This window comes from Myodes glareolus, chromosome 10, assembly GCF_982192425.1.
Source record: "Myodes glareolus chromosome 10, mMyoGla1.1, whole genome shotgun sequence".
NCBI lineage: Eukaryota > Metazoa > Chordata > Mammalia > Rodentia > Cricetidae > Myodes > Myodes glareolus.
In genome coordinates this window covers 22,771,717-22,793,788 of record NC_142035.1, presented here as the reverse complement: position 1 = coordinate 22,793,788, position 22,072 = coordinate 22,771,717, and the positions used below count along the sequence as shown (strand labels likewise).

Here is a 22,072-nt window from a genome sequence, read left to right as displayed (position 1 = left end):
GTTAATTCCAGATGCAGTCAGGCTGATAACCAAGACTAGCCCTCACTGCAGATTTCAATAAGATACAATTGTATCTCCGTTTTACAGATACAGAAACGGAGGTTCAGAGAACTGAAACTTCTGTCTAAAGGCCATACAGATACTAAGTAATGGAGGGCTGAAGAGTGCAGGCCTGCACATTGAAAGAAAGGCAAAAGCTTTCATATTTGCCAAAGGCTCCAGGCATGCTCAGTCTCTGTTTCTTGGTATTAAACACAATCAGTGTGAGATAAAAGCTTGTAGAACCTGCCTGAGGTGACAACTTCCCGACTTTGGGTGGTGTTTCTGTTTACAGGAGGCTGTATATGTGTGTGCATGCAAGAGCATGTGAGTGTGTGTGTGTGTGTGTGTGTGTGTATGTGAGAGAGAGTGTGTGTGTGAGTACATGTGTGTGAGTACGTATATGTGTGTGAGAGTGTGTGTGTGTGAGTGTGTGTGTGTGTATGAGTATGTGAGAGACTGTGTGTGTGTATATGAGAGAGAGTGTGTGTGTGAGTATGTGAGAGAGAGTGTGTGTGTGAGTATGTGAGAGAGACTGTGTGTGTGTGTGAGTATGTGAGAATGTGATTGTGAGTGTGTGTGTGTGTGTGTGTGTGTGTGTGTGTGTTATACATTTGGGTAAAGAGACCCAGCCCTCAACAGACAGCCGCAGTGACTCAGGGATTGCATGTTTACTAAGTACCAGCACTGGCTTCCTCCCAACAATCCTTTGAGATTATAATCCAACCTCTCCAAAATTATTTTGTGGATGTGGCCAGTTGTTCTGCTATTAGAACTGAAGCCAACATTGGTGGCTGGGCAGGGGAAAGGGTGTGTGTGGGGTGGGGGCGTGACAAAGAGAACTTTGGAGCTTTACAGAGCCATGTTTACCCCACATAGTAGGTGGTGTTGGTTAGTACTTAAATCGTTTGACCTGGCTTCTCCATCACCCTTACAGATAGTATCACCATTAAACATGGTCAGAGACAGCGTGTTCATTCCCAGACCCAAATAATCACACAGAAACTATATTAATTATAACACTGCTTAGCCTATTAGCTCAGGCTTCTTAACTAACTCTTACATCTTAAATTAACCCACTTCTATTAATCTGTATATAGCCACGAGGCTGTGGCCTGCCTACAGTAAGGTTCCGGTGTGCCGTCCTCCTTTGCCAGTTACACGGCATCTCTCTGACTCCGTCTATGCTCTCTCTGTATATATCTCTCTTCTAACCTGACTATATTCTGCTCTGCTATAGGCCGAAGCAGCTTCTTTATGAACTAATGGTAATAAAACATATTCCCAGCATACAGATGGGAATCCCACATCAGTTAAGAGTCTATGCTCATGCAAGGTGGTGACGGTGCACATCTTTAATTCCAGCACTCGGGAGGTAGAGGCAGGTGAATCTCTGAATTTGAGGTCAGCTTGGTCTACAGAATGAGTTCCAGAAAAGCCAGGGCTACATAGAGAAACCCTGCCTTGTGGGAAGAGAGAGAGAGAGAGAGAGAGAGAGAGAGAGAGAGAGAGAGAGCGAGAGAGAGCACCTAGGCTTAGACTCCAGGGTCCTGTGTGACACTGGACAAATGGCTATCTCTTTGTACGTCAGTGTCCTCGGGTCCTGCAAAATGTAAATCATGTTCCCTATATGATAGACTCATTTGGATGTTAAGCAAATGAACATACAAAACTCATAAACCACTCCCTGGGTGCATGAATTTATGGTAGACACTTGTCAACATTACTGCAAGATTACAGGCAGGCTGAAAGGATGTCAATTTTCATGTCAGCCACCCCCCAACACCAGTCCCCTAGGTATAAGGTCGTATTGCACAAATTTGGATATGCTATGTTTCTATCGTGGACCAGTTCAAAATATTTTTAAGTTTCTCTTTTGATTTTTTTCTTTGACCCACTGAATATTAATCAGAGTATTATTTGGTTTCCAAGATTTGGGGACCATCCAGCTATCTTTCTCTTTATTATTTCTATGATAAAACATTCGGGACAGTTTGGATCCTCTTGAATGTGTTGAATGTTGTTTTATGGCTCAGAAAGCAATCTATCTTGGTAAATGCTCCATTTGCATTTGAAAAGAATATGCTGTCATCGGCAGCAGCGTGCTGTGAATGTAAGTCAGCTGGGCTGGTGATGGGGAGGAGGGGTCGGTGTCCTTCCTGATTTTCCTCATCTGCTCTATCAGCTGTTAGTACGGAGCTGAGAAAATCTCCACCTACTGTTTTCTCTCTCCCCCCCCCACTCCGCCCTCCTTCCCCTCCCCCCTCTGTATCCGAGGTTGACTTTGACCCATAGAACCACAGGGCTGAATTCTTCAAGACAAGGAAGCTTGGCTTTGAGGTGTCAAGACTGAGTCCCAGACTGCAAGGCTGGGTGCTCTACCATGAGCTACATTCTTGACCTAAGATGAACTTCCTTGTCTCTGGTAGGAGTCTTTGCTCTAAAATCTACTTTTTTCTGATGCTATTTTAGCCACTCCTTTTGATTTAATTTAGCTTCCTTTGATTACTATTAGTTTGATATTTCTCTTCCTATCATTTTGTGTTTGGGGTTTTTTTTGGTATCTTTTATTTAAAATGGCTTTTTCTGTTTTTGTGGCACTGGGGATCAAATCTAGGGTCTTACGCATGCCAGGGAAACACTATACCATTCATCTATCACCACGGCCACAAAGATGAGCTTATTTAAAAAGTTTTAAACATTTTTGTTTATTTTTTTTTAGGCTAGAAGTGTGCGTACTTGGATAGACTAACTGGCTACCAGACCCCAGGGGGCCTCCCATTTCTACACCTCTAATGCTGAGATTATAGACATGCTGTCACATACACATGTGCATGTTTGTGTCTGTGAGTGAGCGTGTACACATGCCATGGTGCACATGTGGAAGTCGGAGGGCAAACACAGGTGTTGGCTCTTGCCTTCTTCCTTGTTTGATGAGGGTCTCTTGTTTGCCAGGAAGTATGCCAGACTAGCTGTCCCCTGATTGGTTTCTGGTTCCATTTGTTTGGAATACACTTTTCCATCCTTTCATGCTATGGTGGCCTCTTTCTTTGATGGTGAGGTGCATTTATTGAAGGCAACTTATAGATGCCAGCTGTCTGTCTGTCTGTCTATCTATCTATCTATCTATCTATCTATCTTTCAAGACAGGGTTTCTCTATGTAGAACTGTTTGTCCTGGAACTCACTCTGTAGACCAGGCTAGGCTTGAACCCACAGAGATCTGCCTGCATCTGCTTCCCAAGTACTAGCCAGGATTAAATGTGTGAGCCACCACCATCAGGCAATGAAGTTTGTTTTTTAAAGCCAATCTACTACTCTATGTCTTTTGATGGAAGAATTGATACATTAAGCTTCAGAGTTGTTATTGAAAGTTGTGTATTAACTCCTGTGTTTGTGTTGATTTTGTAGCGTTTGGTGTTTTCCTATTCCCCTTGTGCTTACTGTTCTAGCCTGGTTTCTTCTTTCCTTTGGCCCCTGGATGTGTTTACCTTTCTTTCTTTTTTTTTTTAAGATTTATTTGCTGGGTGGTGGTGGCACACAACTTTAATCTTAGAACTTGGAAAGCAGAGGCAGGTGGATCTCTGTGAGTTCGAGGCCAGCCTGGTCTACAGAGCGAGTTCCAGGACAGCCAAGGCTGTTAAACAGAGAAACCTTGTCTTGAAAAAAAATTTTTTATTACTTTACATGTATGTATGTGCTCTGTGTGTGCACCCTGGGATCCCCTGGTACTAGGTTACAGATAGTTGTGAGCTGCCATGCGGGTGCTTGGAGTCTAACCCAGTCCTCTGCAAGAGCAAGATCTGCTCTCAGCTGCTGAGCCACCTCTTTAGCCAAAGAAGATAACAAGGATGGGTTAGTGCTCACGGATTCCTTTAGTTTGTATTCATCGTGGAAAGTGTTTCTTTCTCCTTAATTATGACCGTTTTATAGTAATGTAAGTTGGCAGTTACTTTCTTTCATTACTTAAAATTGAGATCTCCCTGGCTGTACCTCCCAAATATAGAAAAAGTCAAGGTGTGAGCCAAGATGCCTGGCCCACCTTGTTTCCTGAGGCGGTCTCTCACTAGGTCATAGAGTTTGCCACGTAGGCTGGGCTGTCTAGCCCACCAGCCCTGAGGTGCTGCCTGTCTCTCCCTCCCCAGTGCTGGGGTAAGTACAAGCTGCCATGCCCAACTATTTGCATGGGTGCTGTGGGTCAATCTCAGAGCCTTGTGTGTGCTAGGCAAGCCCTCTACCACCTGACCTGCATCTCCAGCCCCTACGATCTGGCAGTAGGAAGAGATGGACTCTGAATCGAACAGAACTGAGTTCAAATTAAACATCAGTCTTTTAGCAGGCAACTGAGATTCTCTGCTGTTCACCTCCTCTACCCTAGGCTAACTGTGCACCTAGATGTAGTAATGGAAGGATCTAAGGCAGGGCTGCCCCTGAGGGCAGTTTATGGAATCTGCCTCCTTCTTCCTCCTCCTCCTCTTCGTTGGCTCTGAAGCCTTGGCAGACCTAGAAGTTGCTATGTAGGCCAAGTTGGCCTCAAACTCATAGAGATCTACCATCTCTGCCTCCCAAGTGCTGGGATTAAAGGCGCATGCCCCCACGCCTCCTGCTTTCTTTCCTCCGCGTCTCAGACAATTTGGGCAGGTTCTGACAGGGTTCTTTCACCGTCTTTGGACTGCCCAAGGCCCATTGCTGTGTTTTTCTGTGCTTTCTCTTAATAGTAATCTCTCCTATGGAGAGATTTAAGGAATTCCAGATCAGATCATATCCTCTACAAGACTTCAGCTATTTGAAACTTCGGCATCTCCAGGAAGTCAGCGGACAAAAGGGAAAAACCTTCCATGGGAAGATCAACTCAACAGAAAATAGTCTCCCAAAGTTGCTGGGCCCGAAGGTCAGGTAAGACGAGCTCTTAGCTGATAGAGTAGTCTGGGTGTGGGTGTTAAAGATTTCGGAGATGCTGGTGAGGGGCAGAGGCGGCAGGCAGGTCATCCTAGGTTGATGGGTATGGCTGGCTAAGGCAGCCTAGGGAAGTCCTGGGTTTGTCCTCCAGGATCTGCATTCATTGTCTCTGTCTCACTTGACTACCTAAGAACAACCACCATTCATTTCCTCAAGGCCACAGTAATGTTTTTAAAAGGTAGAAAGGATCTTCTGGCTTTCTGTGTCCACGTTGCTGGGTCCTTTAGACTCAGTGTCTTCAGAAGATTGTCCACCTAGGGGAGCGAGCTCTAGCATGGCAGGTGCGAACTTGGCTTGCAGTCAGTCCAACCCAGGTTCAAATCCTGGCTTGGTCACTTGCTTTGGCTGTGTCCCTGGCCAAGGGATCTGACTTCTCTAAGCCTTATGCTTTGTGGGTTTCTGAGTTTCAAGGTCATTATAAGCCAGTGGTTATATGAAATATTGATAGATCATACTTAATGCTGACAGGATGCTTAGTATCTGGCATTACGTTATCTAATTAATATCCACAATGTCCCTAAAGGTGCTCTGGTCATCACTCAGTTTCCAGGCGAGAAAACTAAGCTTCACAGAAGGGTGAAGTTGCTTGTTCAAGGTCACACATTGTAGAAAGTGGTAAAGCCAGGATTCAAGCCTGAGCAGCTGGTCGAACATCTGTCCCGTCTGCCACAGGTCTCGCTGGCACGCGGCAGAGCCACAGTGAGACCTGTGCTCTTGCCTTAACTCAGGGACCTGAGGAACAGGAAAAGATTGCATCAGGAGCTCCGCTCACTCCCCCTCCTATTTGAAGCTCAAATGTCGTGAGACGTCTAAGCCAGGTGGTGGTAGAGGCAGGTGGATCTCTGTGAGTTTGAATTCAGCCTGCTCTACATAGTGAGTTCCAGTATAGCCAGCGTTACATCATTGAAAAAACAAAACAAAAACTAAAACGGTATCAATAATGGGGTTAGTATCACCGTCCTGTTTCTTGATGGTCTCTTCATTTATCCCTTAACGCTTCCAATCTGCTGGCTTCCATAAGAAGCAACCCATGACTTACAGGTTGTCCCCCCCACCTTTTTTTACAAACAGTATTTATCTGTAGCTTTGGAGCTTGTCCTGGAACTCATTCTGTAGACCAGGCTAGCCTCAACTCACAGAGATCTTCCTACCTCTGCCTCCCAAGTGCTGGGATTAAAGGCGTGCGCCACCACCGCTAGGCTACTTGTTTTTCTTCTGATGGAATATTCCCACTTCCAGTTTCCCCACAGGTAGAGACACACTTCCAGTTTCCCCAGTGTGTCTGTTTTGAGCCAGTAAGGGAGATGGGACAAAGAGAGCCCAGAAGTAAAAGTTACGGGGCATGCTGGGTACACACCTGGCTCATGCTCTTCTTGGAGGGGCAGGAATGAAGCCAGCCTATCTTTGTATGAGCTAAGCGACCCCCAGCTATCTAAAGCTCATAATCTTTTCTCTATTTCTAATCACCTGCTTTGCCTCTCTCCTGCTGCCATAGACAGAAACCAAAGACAGCACAACAGGGCTGCCTTTGTAAAATTAACCTCAATTTGAACAGAGTCTAGGGGCTGCAGGCCCAGCAGGGGAACTTATCTTTATAAACAGAGAGGCCAGCCTCTGCTGTGTCCCTAGGTGCCTAGAGCCACGCCTTTGAACAGTCATTCTGTTTGTAAGCATCTCTGGCTGATGGGAATTCTTGTCCTTTACTGGGCAGCCTGAACTTTATGCTTGTACTTCTTGTCCACCAGGCTGCCTGACTCAGCTGCATGGGATCGTCTGCTCTTCCGGAAGCAGCCTTCTGGTGGCTAAAAGGTCCCTAGTTCCTTTCTCTCCCAAGTCTAGGTTCTCTGACATTTCTGTGACCCCAGCCAGCAGCAGTCAGACTCACTCAGGATTTGGTTTTGAGGTTTTTTTCACCTTCTTCAGAGGTGCAGATTCTCGGGGGGGGGGGGGCTCTCGTCAGCAGAACCGCGAGGGCTGACTTCTTGGGACCTGACTAGCTGACTATTTTATGGATCAGTTCTAACAAGCTGTTACATTTCAGATCTAGGTTTGGTCACCCGGTCAAATGTCCCATGGCCAACACCAAGTTCGGTGAACTCCCCAGGGATGCCATAGTGGGGGTCTACATGAAGGTGCACACTCTGAAGGAAGGTGACATGGTGGTAAGTGTACTAGGAGCTTTGTTCACAAGCTAGTGCACAGCATAGATGGGCTGGGAATACTCGGTAACGAGCAAAAAGGCTTAGAAACCCATCTTTCTATATTTGATGGTATAAGAAATTGTGCTGGGCTGGTAGATGACTCGGGGTGAAAGCGCTTGTAGCTGAAGCCTGTCAACCTGACTTATGCCCGAAGATACAGTGAAAGGAGAGAACTGACTCCTGAAAGTTGTCCTTTTAACACATATGCACACACACATGCAGACACACACATACACACATGTACACACATGCACACACACAGATGTATATACACACGCATACACATGTGAGTGCATATACACATGCACACACACGCATGCACACACATACGATAAAATAAAATATTTTTTTAAATTTTTGTTTAAATTTTGTTTAAAATTTTTTTAATTTTTTAAGAGAGGGTTTCTCTATGTAACAGTTCTGGCTGTCCTGAACTTGCTTTGTAGATCAGGCTGGTCTTGAACTCAGAGCTTTGTCTGCCCCTGCCTCCCAATTGCCAGGATTAAAGGCATGAACTACCACTGCCCAGCTTAAATTAAAATTAAATTAAATTCAAATTAGAGTAAATTAAAATTTTTAAGAAAAGAAAGAAATAAAAAAGAGAAAAAGAAAAGAAAGAAATAGTATTAGTTTTCAGATACAAGGGCAAAAAACTGGGTGGTGGTGGCACACACCTTGGGAGGTGAGGCAGGCGGGTCTTTCTGAGTTCGAGGCTAGCCTGGTCTAGAGAGTAAGTTCTGGGTCAACCAGGATTACACAATAAGATCCTGTCTCAAAAAAAGTAAAACAATAAAATAAAGACATGACAAAGATACTGTGGTTGATCCTTTAGGAATCTATATATTGGGGTTCATGAAAGCAGAGGGGAGACTTTAAGAGAGTTACGAAATAATGTACAAAATAATGTAAAGTTACAAGATATGGGAATGTACTATCTGACAAGGCAGCAGAGGGAACTGGGAGAAAAAAGGAGCCAGCTGGAGATGACGAGGCCAGGGTGACGGGTGGGGGAAGGGAACGACTAAAAATAACCGTCACACATAGCTGTGGCAGTGCGGTGCGCCTGGGAGCTGGGAACAGCCTGAAAGATACCCAATTCAGTTGGCAAGATGCTAGGTACGAGCATGGGTAACGGAATTTGAGCCAGAGCCCATGGGAGAAAACTGGGTGTGGTGGCTCTGGGGAGGCAGAGGCAGGTGAGCCCCTGCTTGGAGAGCTGTGTGGTTTGAAAGAAAATGGCCCCCAAAGGGAGTGGCCCTATTAGGAGTAAGCGTGGTCTTATTGGAGGAAGTGAGTCACTGTGGAGGTGGTCTTTGAAGTCTCATATATGTTCAACCCGTGTCCAGTGAGACAGACCACTTCCTGCTGCCTATGAGACAACATGTAAGCACTCTCAGCTACTCTAGCATGTCCGCCTGCATGCTGCCTTGCTTCCTGCCTGACAGAAACAGACTAAACTCTGGACTGTACGCTGCCAGCACAATTAAATGTTTTCTTTTGTAAGAGTTGCCGTGGTCAAGCCAGGTGGTGGTTTCTCACGCCTTTAATCCCAACACTAGGGAGGCAGAAGCAGGTGGATCTCTGGGAGTTCGAGGCCAGCCTGGTCTACAAGCGCTAGTTCCAGGACAGACTTCAAAGCTACAGAGAAACCCTGTCTCAAAAAAAAGCATAAAAAAGAAAAAAAAAAGAGTTGTGGTCATGGTGTCTCTTCACAGCAACAGAAAACCCTAAGTCATGATCTTCAGGCCAAAGCGCCCCTGTCTCAGAAAACAAGGTGGATGGCTCCCAAGGATGATTCCTGAGACTAGCCTTGGTCTTCCACATGCATGCACACATAGAAAGATGCACGATGAAATAACTTCCAAAGCCTTTCTAAAGAAAAATATAAAACATAAAATGTCCTTATTTCGGAGATACCAATAAAAATATTTATGAAGAAGTCTGGTGAGGTGAAACATAATGCCGAGACAAGAGGAGTATGGATTTGAGGCAATTCTGGGCTGCACAGGGACACCCTGCCTTAGAAACAAACAAACAAATTTGTAAATGAGGCTGCAGATGCTGCTCAATGATGCACACTTGTCTGGGTACCTGGGTTCAATCCCCAGCACTGTCGTGAGGGACTGGAGAGAGAGACAGAGTGGGAGAGAGAAAGAGGTGGGGAGAGCTAGAAGATGGCTCGTTCCTTTGGAGCTCTTGCTGTTCTTTCAGAGGACCTGGGTTCACTCCCAGCACTAATGTGGCAGCTCACAGCCACCTGCAATTCCAGTTCCAGGAGATCCAACATCCTCTCTGATCTCCGTGGGCAGCTGAATATACATGCACTCAGGTGCGCACGCGTATACAATAAATAAATAAATCTGTTTTAGAAAGCAAAGAAAGGAGAAATGTCTAGGTGAAAGTGCTGGCCGTCCTTTAAAACAGCGGAGAGATAGCAAGCCAAGGATGCCGCCTCTTAGTAAGCTTTCTTAGCACTCTACTCGAAAGTCCTAGTGTGCAGTACAGTAAGAGGAGAGAGGGAATAAAAACACATAAAGATTGAAAGCTGGGCCTTGTGTTACAGACCTGCAGTCCCAGGTCCTTAAGAGGCTGCAGCAGAATTGCAAGTTCAAGATCAGTTTGAGAGAGAGAGAGAGAGAGAGAGAGAAAGAGAGGAGAGAGGCTCTTGTTATTTTATTATATAGCTCTAACTGACCTGGAACTCAAACAAGATCCATCTACCTCTGCATTCTAAGTGCTGGGGTTGATTGACTATGTCTGGCTAAAAATAAAATATATATATATATATATATTATATTAGCCATATATATATAATTTGATATATATGTTTTTTTGAAACAGGGTTTCTCTGTGTAGCCCTGACTGTCCTGAAACTCACAATGTAGACCAAACTGGCCTTGAACTTGGAGATCAGGCTGCCTTTGTGTCCTCAGTACTGGGATTAAAGGCATGTGCACCACTGCCTGTGAAAATACTTATTTTTATTTTATGTGTACTTTTTGCCCAAATGTCTGTGTTATATCATATGTGTGTAGTGTCTGCAGGGGAGAGTACTGGGTCCTGGGTACTGGGAGGTACAGGTTTGAAACCGCATGCCCAGGTCCTCTGGAAGAGGAGCAAGTGCTTTTAACCACTGAGCTGTTTCTCCAGCCCCTAAAACAAAATCTTAAAAAGAAGGACTCACTTGGGCAGTGGTGGCATACCCCTTTAATCTCAGCACTCAGGAGGTAGAGGGAGGCAGATCTCTGTGAGTTCGAGGACAGCCTGGTCTACAGAGCTGGTTCCAGGGCAGCCAGGGCTACACAGAAACCCTGTCTCAAAAAATAAAAGCAAACTAACTAACTAACTAGAAGGTCTTGGTATGAAAATGTAAGAATTTAGCCAGGTGCAGGCCACACACCTATAATCCAGAATGCAGGGGGCTAAGATGGGAGAATTGTGAGTTCAGTGCCAACCTGAGCTACACAGGACTGTCTTTAATTATATGACTTCAAACCTATGACAGGGAAAAGGTAAAGCTTTAGTAAAATGTTAGTGATCACAGGAGACTCAGAGTTCAGGGTACGGGGTGAGCTAGCGATGTGTAGAACATTGTCGGGCAGAAGGGTGTTGGTTTAGACTGTAATAGACAAAGATTTTAGATATTGTCAACACCCATAGGACTCTGCAGCACACAGACATGGCTGGCCTCTGGTGGTTTTTAAATGTTTGTTTATTTTTGTCATACTGGAGATCAGAACCTAGGGTTTCACACATGCTAAGCAAATTGCTCTGCCACTGAACTACATCCCCCAACCCAAGAGTGAATCTTTTTCCTTTCTTTCTTTTTTGATTTTCAGAAAGGGTCTTACTCTGTATGTAGCTCAGGCTGGCCTGTACCTTACTATATAGCACAGGCTGGCTTTGAATTTTTGGGTGATTCAGCCTCCTGAGTGCTGAATACATACATACGTACATACATAATATGTACATACATATACACATACGTATACTTGTAATATATGTATACATACACACATTATATATACATATAATATATATATATATATATATATATATATATATATACTGTTACACCTGGAATTAAGAATGAATTTGATGTGGGATGTCCTTCTGTAAATGTGTTGCTTTTATTGGTTAATGAATAAAGCTGTTTTGGCCAATGGCTTAGCAGAGTACAGCCAGGTGGGAAATTTGAACAGATTAAAGGGAGAGAGTAGACAGAGTCAAGGAGATGCCATGTAGCTGCTGAAGGAGAAAAATGCCAGAACATTACTAGTTAGCCACAGGCAATACATAGATGAATAGAAATGGGTTAATTTAAGGTGTAAGAGCTAGCTAGCTAGGAATATGCCTAAGCCATTGGCCAAAAAATGTTGTAATTAATATAGTTTCTGTGTAATTGATTATTCAGGTTTGGCCAGGGAAACAAAAGCAAAAGCACAGCCTCCATTTACAGCCCATGGAGAAGGTTGGGGATGGCTGAAAAGGGGAAGGCCTAGAAGATGATTAGTTCTTTTTTTCCTTTTTTAAGTCTTAAGAGCAAACGGGCAGGGCAGTGTTGGTGCACGCCTTTAGTCCCAGCACTTGGGAGGCCAGGCAGGCAGATCTTAGTGAGTTTGAGGCCAGCCTGGTCTACAGAGCGAGTTCCAGGACAGCCAGTGCTACACAGAGAAACCCTGTCTCAAACAAACAGACAAACAAAAAACAAACAAGAAGAAGGAAAAACAAGGAAAATGACAAGAAAATGGGTTTACTTGGCAGAGAGAGGTGTTGGAGGACCAGGCATGGTGGTGTCATACCTGTTCTGGCACTGAGGAGGCCGTGGGAGGGCCATCACTCAGACCCGGGCAAGCTTGGGCAATAGAGCAAGACTCCATCTCACAATGAATTAATGAGGATAGATTTGAGATTGGACATGGAGAAAGTTAAAGCACAGTGGTGTGAGAAGCCCTGAGAGCTGAACCTGCTGTATGGTGGCGGGACAGAGGACCTCGAGGGCCCTGCTTTTCCAGGACTGGGTACTGTGTTGGTGTTTCTACACCCCAAGAAGCCTCTTCACTGATGCAGCAAGCCAAATCAGATCAGATCAAACCGAATTAGAAAAAGCCCAGGTTTAGCTGGGTGGTGGTAGTACACATCTTTAATCCTGGCACTTGGCGGGCAGAGAGGCAGGTGGATCTCTGTGAATGAGTTCCAGGAAAGGCTTCAAAACTACAAAGAAACCCTGTCTCGAAAAACAAAAAACAAAACAAACAAACAAACAAACAAACAAAAAAAGAAAGAAAGAAAAAAAACTCAAAACCCAGGTCTAATGGGTAAAACGCTCCTGGATGATCTTCTGGGAACCCCAGAGAGGAGAAGGGGAAAAGAGATTGAAAAACCATGTGTCTGTTTTCTGTGGGGGCTGTTTAAATATCCTGTGAGAATGGTCTTGAGCATCTCTGGGGGAGGAACCATGTTTGCAGGACTTTCTGAGATGAGGTAGGGTTTGGGGAGGAGAATTGAGGTGGAGCTTCCACCAGAACATTCCAGACTCTTTGGATATATGGATGCCAAGGGTTGGAGTGGAGCTTGCACCAGAACATCCCAGACTCTTTAGGTATATGGATGCCAGTTTATGTCTGGCTGCTTCCTGCGTGCATGGGGTGATGTTAGGGGAGGAGGGGACCTGGGAGTCTGTGGGCTCATGCAGAGTTGGAGGTATGGGTGAGGAAGCATTCAGTTAGCTGCCATCCTGGAGACCTCAGGCATCCAGATCTAACTTACATGGTCTCAAAGTTAAGCCTAAGCAACGTTTGTTAACTTGGATGTACCTAACAGTGGGTAGCAAATGGAGCCCTGGACTGGCCCTCCTTGTTAGCAGACAAAGCCCCAGAAAGACCCCTCCTCCTCAGGCCTCATGTTTCCCATCTAGAATCTGCTGGCAGATCTGGCTGCTGTGTGAGGTTTAACTTTCTGTCACTTCTCCCTAGGGCACTCACCAGGCCTTTCTTCCAGAAATTCAGCGTGACCTCCGACCTCTCATCCTTTTGAGTATGGGAACAGAGCTGATACGGGTGAGAAAAGAAAAGTTCTATGAGTTGATTGATGGGGAGACGAAAGAAAAGATATTAAAGATGGACGTGGATTATCCCAGGTCAGTGCTGGAAATGTACATAAGTCCTTTGGATCCACTGAGCGAGGTTTTCCATTAGTGAAAGAAAGTGTGTGTATATACGTGTGTGTGCGTGTGTAGAACTGGTATGGATAAGGGTGAACTGGTGTTGATGGAGGTTTCTGTCCCACCTGGTCCCACAGTTGTTCGGTCCCAAAGAAATGCACAGAGGCCTGCATTAATTATAAACTGATTGGCCTAGTAGCTCAGGCTTTTTTATTAACTCTTATAACTTACATTAGCCCATAATTTTTGTCTGTTTTAGCCACATGGCTTGGTACCTTTTTCAGTGAGGCAGTCATATCTTGCTTCCTCTGTGTCTGGCTTCCTCTGTGTCTGGGTGACAGCTGCAGACTGAACTTTCCTCTTCCCATAATTCTCGTTGTCACACCTCTACTTCTGGCCGTTGCCCCGCCTATACTTCCTGCCTGGCTACTGGCCTATCAGCATTTTATTAAAAATAATACACATGACAGGATAAAAGACCATTGTCCCACAGCAAACTGGGTTGTTATTCTACTCAGAACAGTTGCATTTTCTGATGCTACTTTTAGTACTGTGTTTCAAAGAGCGAGCTCTAAAACCTTCTCTTCCCTCTGAGTCATCCACTTGTGAATTTGTCTTTAATAAAGCCAGAATATGGGGGAAGCTACATACATTAAGATGTGCACAGCCCTCACACGCACAATAAACATCGACAGACACCCACGTGTGTCACCCTGAGGAGACAGCTTAGCAAATGGTGCTGCTTGAATAAAAGGTTACATTGGAGCTAGAGAGATGGTCTGGCCCTCCAGGTAGAGTCCAACAACAAAACAAAGGAATTTGGGACTGGAGAGATGGCTCAGCAGGTCAGAGCGCTTGTTGTTCTTGCAGAGGACCCAAGTTTGTTTCTCATAACCTTCTGTAACTCCGGTTCCAAGAGATCTGATTGATGCCTTCTTCTGATCTCAGAAGGCATGCACATGGTGCACAGACATTCACATAATATAAATAAATCTAAAAGAAAAATTGACTAGATAGGTGTTAGAAATATTTCCTAACTGAGCCACTCCACCGATGCAAAATAATCCCAATTAAGCCAAATCAGTCTAGATTAAAAGATATCCAGGTTTAATTAGACACCTGTGCTCCCGGGTGGCCCCGAGAGGAAAAGGGAAAACCACGTGGTTATTTTCTGGGGAGCAATTTGAATAGCCTGTGGGAGTGGTCTTGACCTTTCCTGGAGAGGGGTCAAGGTTCGAGGGGCACAGGGGAGGGTCCTCCAAAGATGGAGACCAGAGGCTGGGATTACAATAGGTATTTCTCCTATTGTAGGTCAGTTGTCCTTATAAACTTAGACCATGAAACCAAATATGGACAAGTTCAACCGAACCGCCACGCCCACATACCATTCGGGCTACCCATGCATGCTTCAGCATTACCAGGGCCTAAATTACATTAAAAAAAAATTAAGGATACAGGCGTAGTTAGATCTCAAAGAAACCCAGGACAAATGGCTAGTTGAGGTGTCTTTTTAGCACATCAAAGAAGACACTGGCTAGCTCTCCCAGCATGCTCAGAACCCGTAGCTCCTCCCAGCGTTTCTCACCCTGCCCCCTACCCTAAACCTCTCCCAGGGGCTTGGCTTCTGTGGTCTCTGAGCCTGCAGGTCCACAGGTTTCCCTCTTAGCTCCTTGCTTCTCTTCCTCTTTTGCCCTCACAACCCACTCCTGACCATGGTCTGGTTTATTCTGCTGGCCATGTTCAGTCCGGACCCTTCTAGATGCCTTTGGCTGTTCTTTCCCTCATATCTGTGAGTCTTCAGTCATACGTAGGAGCTGTCACGCCTCATCCTTTTCACTCAGGCTGAGGGCAGGGTGTTTCTGGGTGTATATAGGCTTTGTGTGTGTGTGAAAATTTTAGCCGTTTACTTTCTAAATCAGTGCACATGCATTAGGTTTCACTGTAACGTTTTCAAACAAGGGAAACGTTTTGTTAATTCCCTTTATTTTCTCCCCATCCCTCTGTCTCACCCTTGTCCCCTTCTGCCCCGCCCCTTGTGTAGTCTTGAGGCTATGTACAGATTCTAGTGCAAACTGGAGAGACAAGATGAACTTACTAAATCCTGGACTGGACTGACCTGTTGCTCAGGGCAGTTAGGCATTTAAGTCGGAGATACTGAAGAGGGCATGACAGCTCATGCCTGTGATCTCAGCACATGGGAGGTAGAGGCAGGAGATTGGGAGTTTAAGGCTATATAGTGAGTTTGAGACCAGTCTGAGCTACACAAGGCCCTGTCTCAAAATTCAAAAGAAACTGGGTGGAATTAAGAAAAGTCATGAGCAAATCAAAGAACAGTTTTTACGTAGATATGGCTGTTAGGTATAATCTTAAAAGGAGCCTCTCCACCCACCTACCCCCCCAACACACAAAAAACCAAAAATCAAAAAAAACCCAAACAAACAAACAAACAAAAAACCCAAAAAACCCTCCAATTAAACCAGATTAGACTAAATCAAGCCCACATTTAATGAATGCAGTGCTCCCGGGTGGTGGGGACCATGGAGGTGGGGACACCATGCAAAACCCATGACCATGGCACAACCCTAAATAGCCTGTTGGAGTGGTCCTGAGCCTCCCTGAGGATGGGTTGGGCTTTCTCAGAGGTAGAGTCCGGCCCAAGACAACTCCTAGGGGGAGGAGACTTGAGATGGAGCTTTTTTGCTCCCTTGGCGCCCCAAGGGTGACTGCCAGAGACTGGGGTGACGCTTCCAATCATCCAGTGGCTAAACTTGGGGCTGCTGGTGAGAAAAACAAGTTGAAAATCGTTGGCATCTTCTTCCAGCTTCAGGGTGCCATTCTCTTCCGGATTTTGAGTATGACTCTATTAAAAATGGTCTTCTGGCTGGGCAGAGGTGGCGGATGCCTTTAATCGCAGCACTAGGGAGGCAGAGGTAGGCAGAGCTCTGTGAGTTCGGGGCCAACATGATCTACAAGAGTTAGTTCCAGAACAACTATGACTGTTACACAGAGAAACACTATCTCAAAAATAATAATAGTAATATGGGCTTCCGAACCAACCTCCTGGATGAGTGATCTAAGGAGCCTCAACTCGTTGTATGGTGTATGATGCAAGGGGCAGGGCAGTGTCTGTGAAGGTCAGATTCCTGAAGGTTTTCCTTAGCTGCCGTGTGCAGCTGTTTGGAGCAGTTGCCCCTTGCACTGCTGGGCAAGTGCCGCTTTGTGCCACCGCGATGCTGCCAGACAGGATTCTGCATTTGCTAATGGTTGAACTTGTGGTTTCCTGGACAGCCCCATCACACGGGAGATAGAGCCATCGTGTAGCTCAAATACCTTTAAACTGTGGCGCCCGTCCAGTGAATGCCATAGGTTAGACAACCTAAAATTACCCTTCACGGCCCAGGTCATGGCGCACTGGGTAAAACAAAGAGCTGACCACGGTGGCATAGTCACAGTTTAGGAGAGGCTGGGGTTTGGAGCTAGACGCTCGTTGTTCTGTTTACTCAAAAGAATAGACTAGAAATCAGTGTGACCCTCAGTGTCCGTGGGTGACATGTGGTTTTATTTGTCTTGGACTCTGGGTCCAAATATAAGTAGTCCTGTAGGAATGTATAACTATGTGCTTATCCCTCATAGGTTTTGGCAAGTTCCTTTGGCCTCTTCAAGCCCATAGTTCACATCTGTGAAATGGGTTAGTTGTGAAAACAACAACAACAAAAAACTCAGCCCATGTAGCTGGGCGTGATGGCTCATGCCTTTGATCTCAGCAAAACAAAAGAAAATGGAACTGGAGAGATGGCAGGAGGTAGAGGCAGGCAGATTTTTTGAGTTCGAAGCTAGCCTGGTCTACAAAGGGAGTTTCTAGGACAGCCAGAGCTGTTAACACAGAGAAACCCTGTCTTGAAAAACAGAAAAAACAAACAAACAAAACCAAAAGAACAAAACCAAAAAGACTCAGTCAGTGTATGGGCTGTGGGCACGTGATAAATGCTAGGTCAGAGGCAGAAAATATTCTGTGTTGTGTAAGATGTGAGTTCATAGAACTTTGAAGAGGAGACTGTCCAGTCCATGCTCTAGTAAATGTCTGCCAACCAGGTTGCTAGGAGGCAGGGGACAATCTTGCCAAGGAACGTGCTGATTTCTGTAGTGTGACTATATTGATCAGCCAATTTCCAGCTACCAACACGATGTCACTCAGCACAGATAGCACTGAGAAGAGAGGCCCACAGTTAGCTTTCAGGAGGGGGCAGGGACGTTACTGAGACCTGGAGGACCTTGTAGCCCATTCTGACTGCTGGGTGTTTCCTTAGGTTGAGTTCTAGGGATCACAGTTGTTTCGTCCTGATCAATATCGTTTAGCCGGGACCATTCATGGTTACCAGTGAGGTGTTGGGTTTGCGCCCTCGGACAGGTGAGGCCAGATGAGTCAGAGGAAGTTTGGAATGCCCTTGCCTTGCTGAGGAATCAGAAGGAATGAGCCAATAAGCACTGAGCCCTGCTGCTCCACCTTCTCACCCTCAGATGCTGCAAGGGGGGGGCCCAGCTAGGATTAGGACACCAGGACCAGCCCAGGGCAGCCACTGTCTATTTCTCTCAGATTTTTCTGTTCTGGACATTTCATATAAAAGAATTATTTTGTAGCTAGGCGGTGGTGGTACATGCTTTTAGTCCCAACACTTGGAAGGCAGAGGCAGGCGAATCTTTGTGAGTCTGAGGCCAACCTGGTCTACAAGAGCTAGTTCTAGGACAGGCTCCAAAGATACAGAGAAACCCAGTCTCAAACAAAACAAAACAAAACAAAACAAAAAACCCAAAAAACAAAGAATAATTTTGTGTGTGTGTGAGAGAGATATAGAGAGAAAGAAACGGAGAGAGACAGAGACAAAGAGAGACCATCTATCCATCAGCTGATAGATATTTGGATTGTTCTCCTCTCCGCTGTTATGACTGATGTGTCGCTGAACATTTTTGTACAGGTTTATATATGAACATATTTTCGTTTCTCTCAAGTATACTTCTGACGGCAAACTGCTGAGTCATGTGGTAACTGTATGTTTAACCTTCTGAGTTGTCAAACTATTTTCCAAAGTGGCTGCACCAGCTTACATCCTTCAGCCCTGTGGGGACCCTCCCTCCAGGCTTCCGATGGTAGCCATCTTAGCGTGTGTGAGTGGTCTTGCCCCGGTGGTACCCTCCTCCCACTGTAGCTTTTATTGACATTTCCCAAAAGCTGGTGTTTAACAGCTACATTATTTTTTTCTGATAGGATCTTGCTTTGTAGCCCAGGCTAGCCTAGAACTTGCTGTGTAGATCATGCTGGCCTCAAACTCATGACCCTCCTGTCTCTTGAGTGCTGAGATTACCAGCCTGTGCCATGACCAGTTTTCCAATAGCTTATGTTTATTATTTTCATTTATGTGCCATAGAACTCACATAGGGGTCAGAGGATAACTTTGTGAGTTAGTGTTCTCTTTCCACCTTCACATGGGTTCTAGGAATTGAATCCTGGTTACCAAGATTGCATGGCAAGCACTTACCCACTGAGCCATCATGCTGGCCTTGGTTTGTTTGGCGTTTTTGTTTGTTTGTTTTTATTTTTCAAGACAGGGTTTCTCTGTGTAACAATCTTAGCTATCCTGGAATTTACTTTGTAGACCAGGTTGGAACTCCCAGAGATCCACCTGCCTCTGCCTCCCAAGTGCTGGGATTAAAGGTGTGTGCCACGAAGGCCCAGTTTTGTTTGGCCTTTTTGAAACACAGTTTTACTAGATAGCCCAGGCTACTCTCAAATTCACCGTGTAGTTCAGCCTAGCCTCAAAGTCAGTGATCCTCCTGTATCCGTGCTAGAAGTACTGAAATTCTAGGCATATACCACCATCTCCATTTTATCCACCAAGATTAGCTTCAATCCACTTTATTGGATTCAGTATATCAAAAGTATTCTTTCGACACAACAATTTTAAAAATTAATAATTCACATTTCTTTTTGTTGTGTGTCTAATTCATACTGCCCACATTTCCGGCACTCAGCAGCTCACCAGTGACTCTTGGCCTGGCAGAAGGGCAGCATAGACTTAAAGGAATGAGTTGGTAGAAAGGCAAAGAAGGTGGAGGATGTGGGAAAGCGCAGGGCCGGGAAGCAGGGAGTGTTTATTGTTTGAAAGGAAGGGTGGAAGCCTCCATCCAGGTGGAGGAGCCCTGCAGTGCAGCTTCTGTGTTTGCCCTTCAGCGATGAAGAGCTGTGTCAGAGATTCCTGAAGGAAAACAACTGGAATATCTTCCGGAAGGATCTGCTGCGGCTGCTGGTGAAGCCCCTCAATGAGCAGCCATTTGTCCCGATCCAGACCAAGAAGAAAGAGATCTACGACCCGAGGTCTTTGATCCTGGATTTGTGTAGCCTCGACAAGAGGGTGAAACAGCGCTACCCTGTTTTTATGGTGCCTCAAAAATACCTACCCCCCTTGAGGATTGTCCAAACTGTTTCAGCACCCCGTCGTAAAATCCAAGAACTCCTTCCTCAGTATAAAAATGCAGGAGTCCTTCTTTAGAATCAATAAAGTACATTAGGATTGGCTTCTCTGTTTCCTGGATGTCAATAAAGTGCATTAGGATTGGCTTCTCTGTTTTCTGGATGGTCACAGGGGAGTTGCAGGCTTAGGATGGGCAAGACTGGAGGACTCAGCCAGTAACTTGAGAGGCATGGTCTTCCTTAGTACTGTGGGATACAAAGAGACATGGATGCCCAGAAGGCTGGGGTGTGTCTGTTACTAGGGAACCAACGTGACCATTCCCCATCTAGACAGAGCTCCCTCACCTCAATCAATGGACACAGCACTGAGAACCAACACAGGCCAGTTGTTGTCAATATACTATGTAAGGAAATCAGGAAACCCACCATTTTAGATTATCCCTACTGTTTTTTTTTTAAATATGAGCAACTAATTTAAAATATTTTAAATAAAGCATATGGAATGTGTTGGGCAGCAAGCTGCGGGCTAGGCCTCTCTGGCTAAGTCAGCATCCTGTGGATAGCAGAAGCCCACCAGCAACAAACAGGCTGTGAGAACGGAGTTCCGGGAAGACTCCTTGGTTCCTCTGGTACTCCTTATTTTGGGGCACCTGTTCCCATCCAGCCTTAATACCACAGATGAAGCACCTTGCCACCTCTCCACATGAGCACTCTGAGGCCTGAGAGAGGTCATGACAGCGCAGGAACCCTCTTGCACCCCATGGCTAGGGCCACTCACCTGCAATCCAGCAAAGAGGGGCCTGGGCTGTGGACTTTGAGTCAGGAGCCCTGGCGGGCCTGGTGCTGTCCCACCCTGGGGCCCCCTGAATGAGTCATTCCAGTGCCTACACTTTGTATCCCTAACAGTGAGCAGAGAAAGTTGGCAAGTTCAATGGATTGCACAGACACAGAATTGACTATAGTTTTAAAAGATATGTTCAACAGTAGATGTTTTTGTATTAAAAACCATTTTCTTGTGTACTAAACAGGAGGACTAGGATTTTTTTTTTCCTCAGAAGAGAGCATAAATGTTATAGGGAAATGGTGAACTGGGTTTTGCCTTCTCCGGTGACTTGAGAGAGTCAGGAAATCAGAGACACCTAAGCTGGCTGAGGTGGCAAATACTTCCTTGATCCTTGCATTGGTGAGTATAAGGCTAGAGGGACAGGGATGTCCTAGTTAGTTTTCGTTGTCAACTTGATGCACCTGGGAAGAGGGACCTTAACTGGAGGATTGCCTTTATTGGGCAGGCCTGCGGGCACATCTGTGGGACATTTTCTTGATTGTTAATTGATGAAGGGGTCCAGCCCTTGGTGGGTATTGCCATTTCTGGGCCTGTGGGCCTGAGCTGAATAAGAAAGGTAGTTGGCTATGAACTTGGGAGCCAGCCTGGGAGCCAGCCCAGGAGTCAGCCTGGGAGTCAGCTTTTCTCCATGGCCTCTACTTCATTTCCTGCCTCTACTTCAGCTCCTGCCTCCAAGTTCCTGCCTTTGGTATTCCGGGATGATGAACTATATAACCTGTAAGCCAGATAAACCCTTGCTTCCTCAAGGTTTGTTTTTATTTATTTATTTTTTTAAGATTTGTTTATTTTGTAGACTGTGTTTTGCCTGGGTATATGCTTGTACACCAGAAGAGGGCACCAGATCTCATTGAAGATGGTTGGGAGCCACCATGTGGTTGCTGGGAATTGAACTCAAGACCTTTGGAAAAGCAGTCAGTGCTCTTAATCTCTGAACCATCTCTCCAGCCCGCCCCCCTCAAGTTGCTTTTTAGCCATGGTGCTTATCATAGCAGCAACAGAGACCAAACTAGGACAAGAAGTTCACGGTCATCCATAGCACCAGAGTTGGAGGACATCCTGGGCTACATGAGACCTATAGGACATCCTGGGCTACATGAGACCCTGCCAAAACACAGCACCATACACGAAGTCCGAGGCATCCTGCAAAGACCAGGTACCACTGTTGGGGGGCTAGGGAAGTAGGGGTGTCTCGCTAGGGAGCTCTTTGGGCTGAGGGCAGTGGCTCCAAAATGGTGGTACAGAGGTGTACTTATTGGCTGTTGCTTTGAGGTAGGCTCAGAGGATGAAGCACTCTGTTCTCCAGATGAGGGCTCTGCAGTTGGAAAGAGCCAGATGGTACATAGTCTAGGCTGCTTAGGTCCTGGGGTCCCTGTCACAGCAGTCGGTACCACCTCAGGAAAG

General features: G+C 45.7%; 1 protein-coding gene across 3 annotated transcripts in view; it reads left to right on the top strand.

Annotated features, from left to right (window-relative positions):
* Positions 1-19,932, top strand: part of Cnbd2 (cyclic nucleotide binding domain containing 2) — a 63,848-nt gene extending 43,916 nt beyond the window's left edge. For all 3 annotated transcript variants that reach the window (XM_087911070.1, XM_087911069.1, XM_087911071.1), the window contains 4 exons: positions 4,757-4,934; positions 7,039-7,159; positions 13,174-13,337; positions 19,588-19,932. In XM_087911070.1, the coding sequence (XP_087767196.1) occupies positions 4,757-4,934; positions 7,039-7,159; positions 13,174-13,337; positions 19,588-19,906 (782 nt within the window). In that variant the 3' untranslated portion in view covers positions 19,907-19,932. The remainder of the gene's footprint in view (positions 1-4,756; positions 4,935-7,038; positions 7,160-13,173; positions 13,338-19,587) is intronic.
* Positions 19,933-22,072: the final 2,140 nt, after the last annotated feature.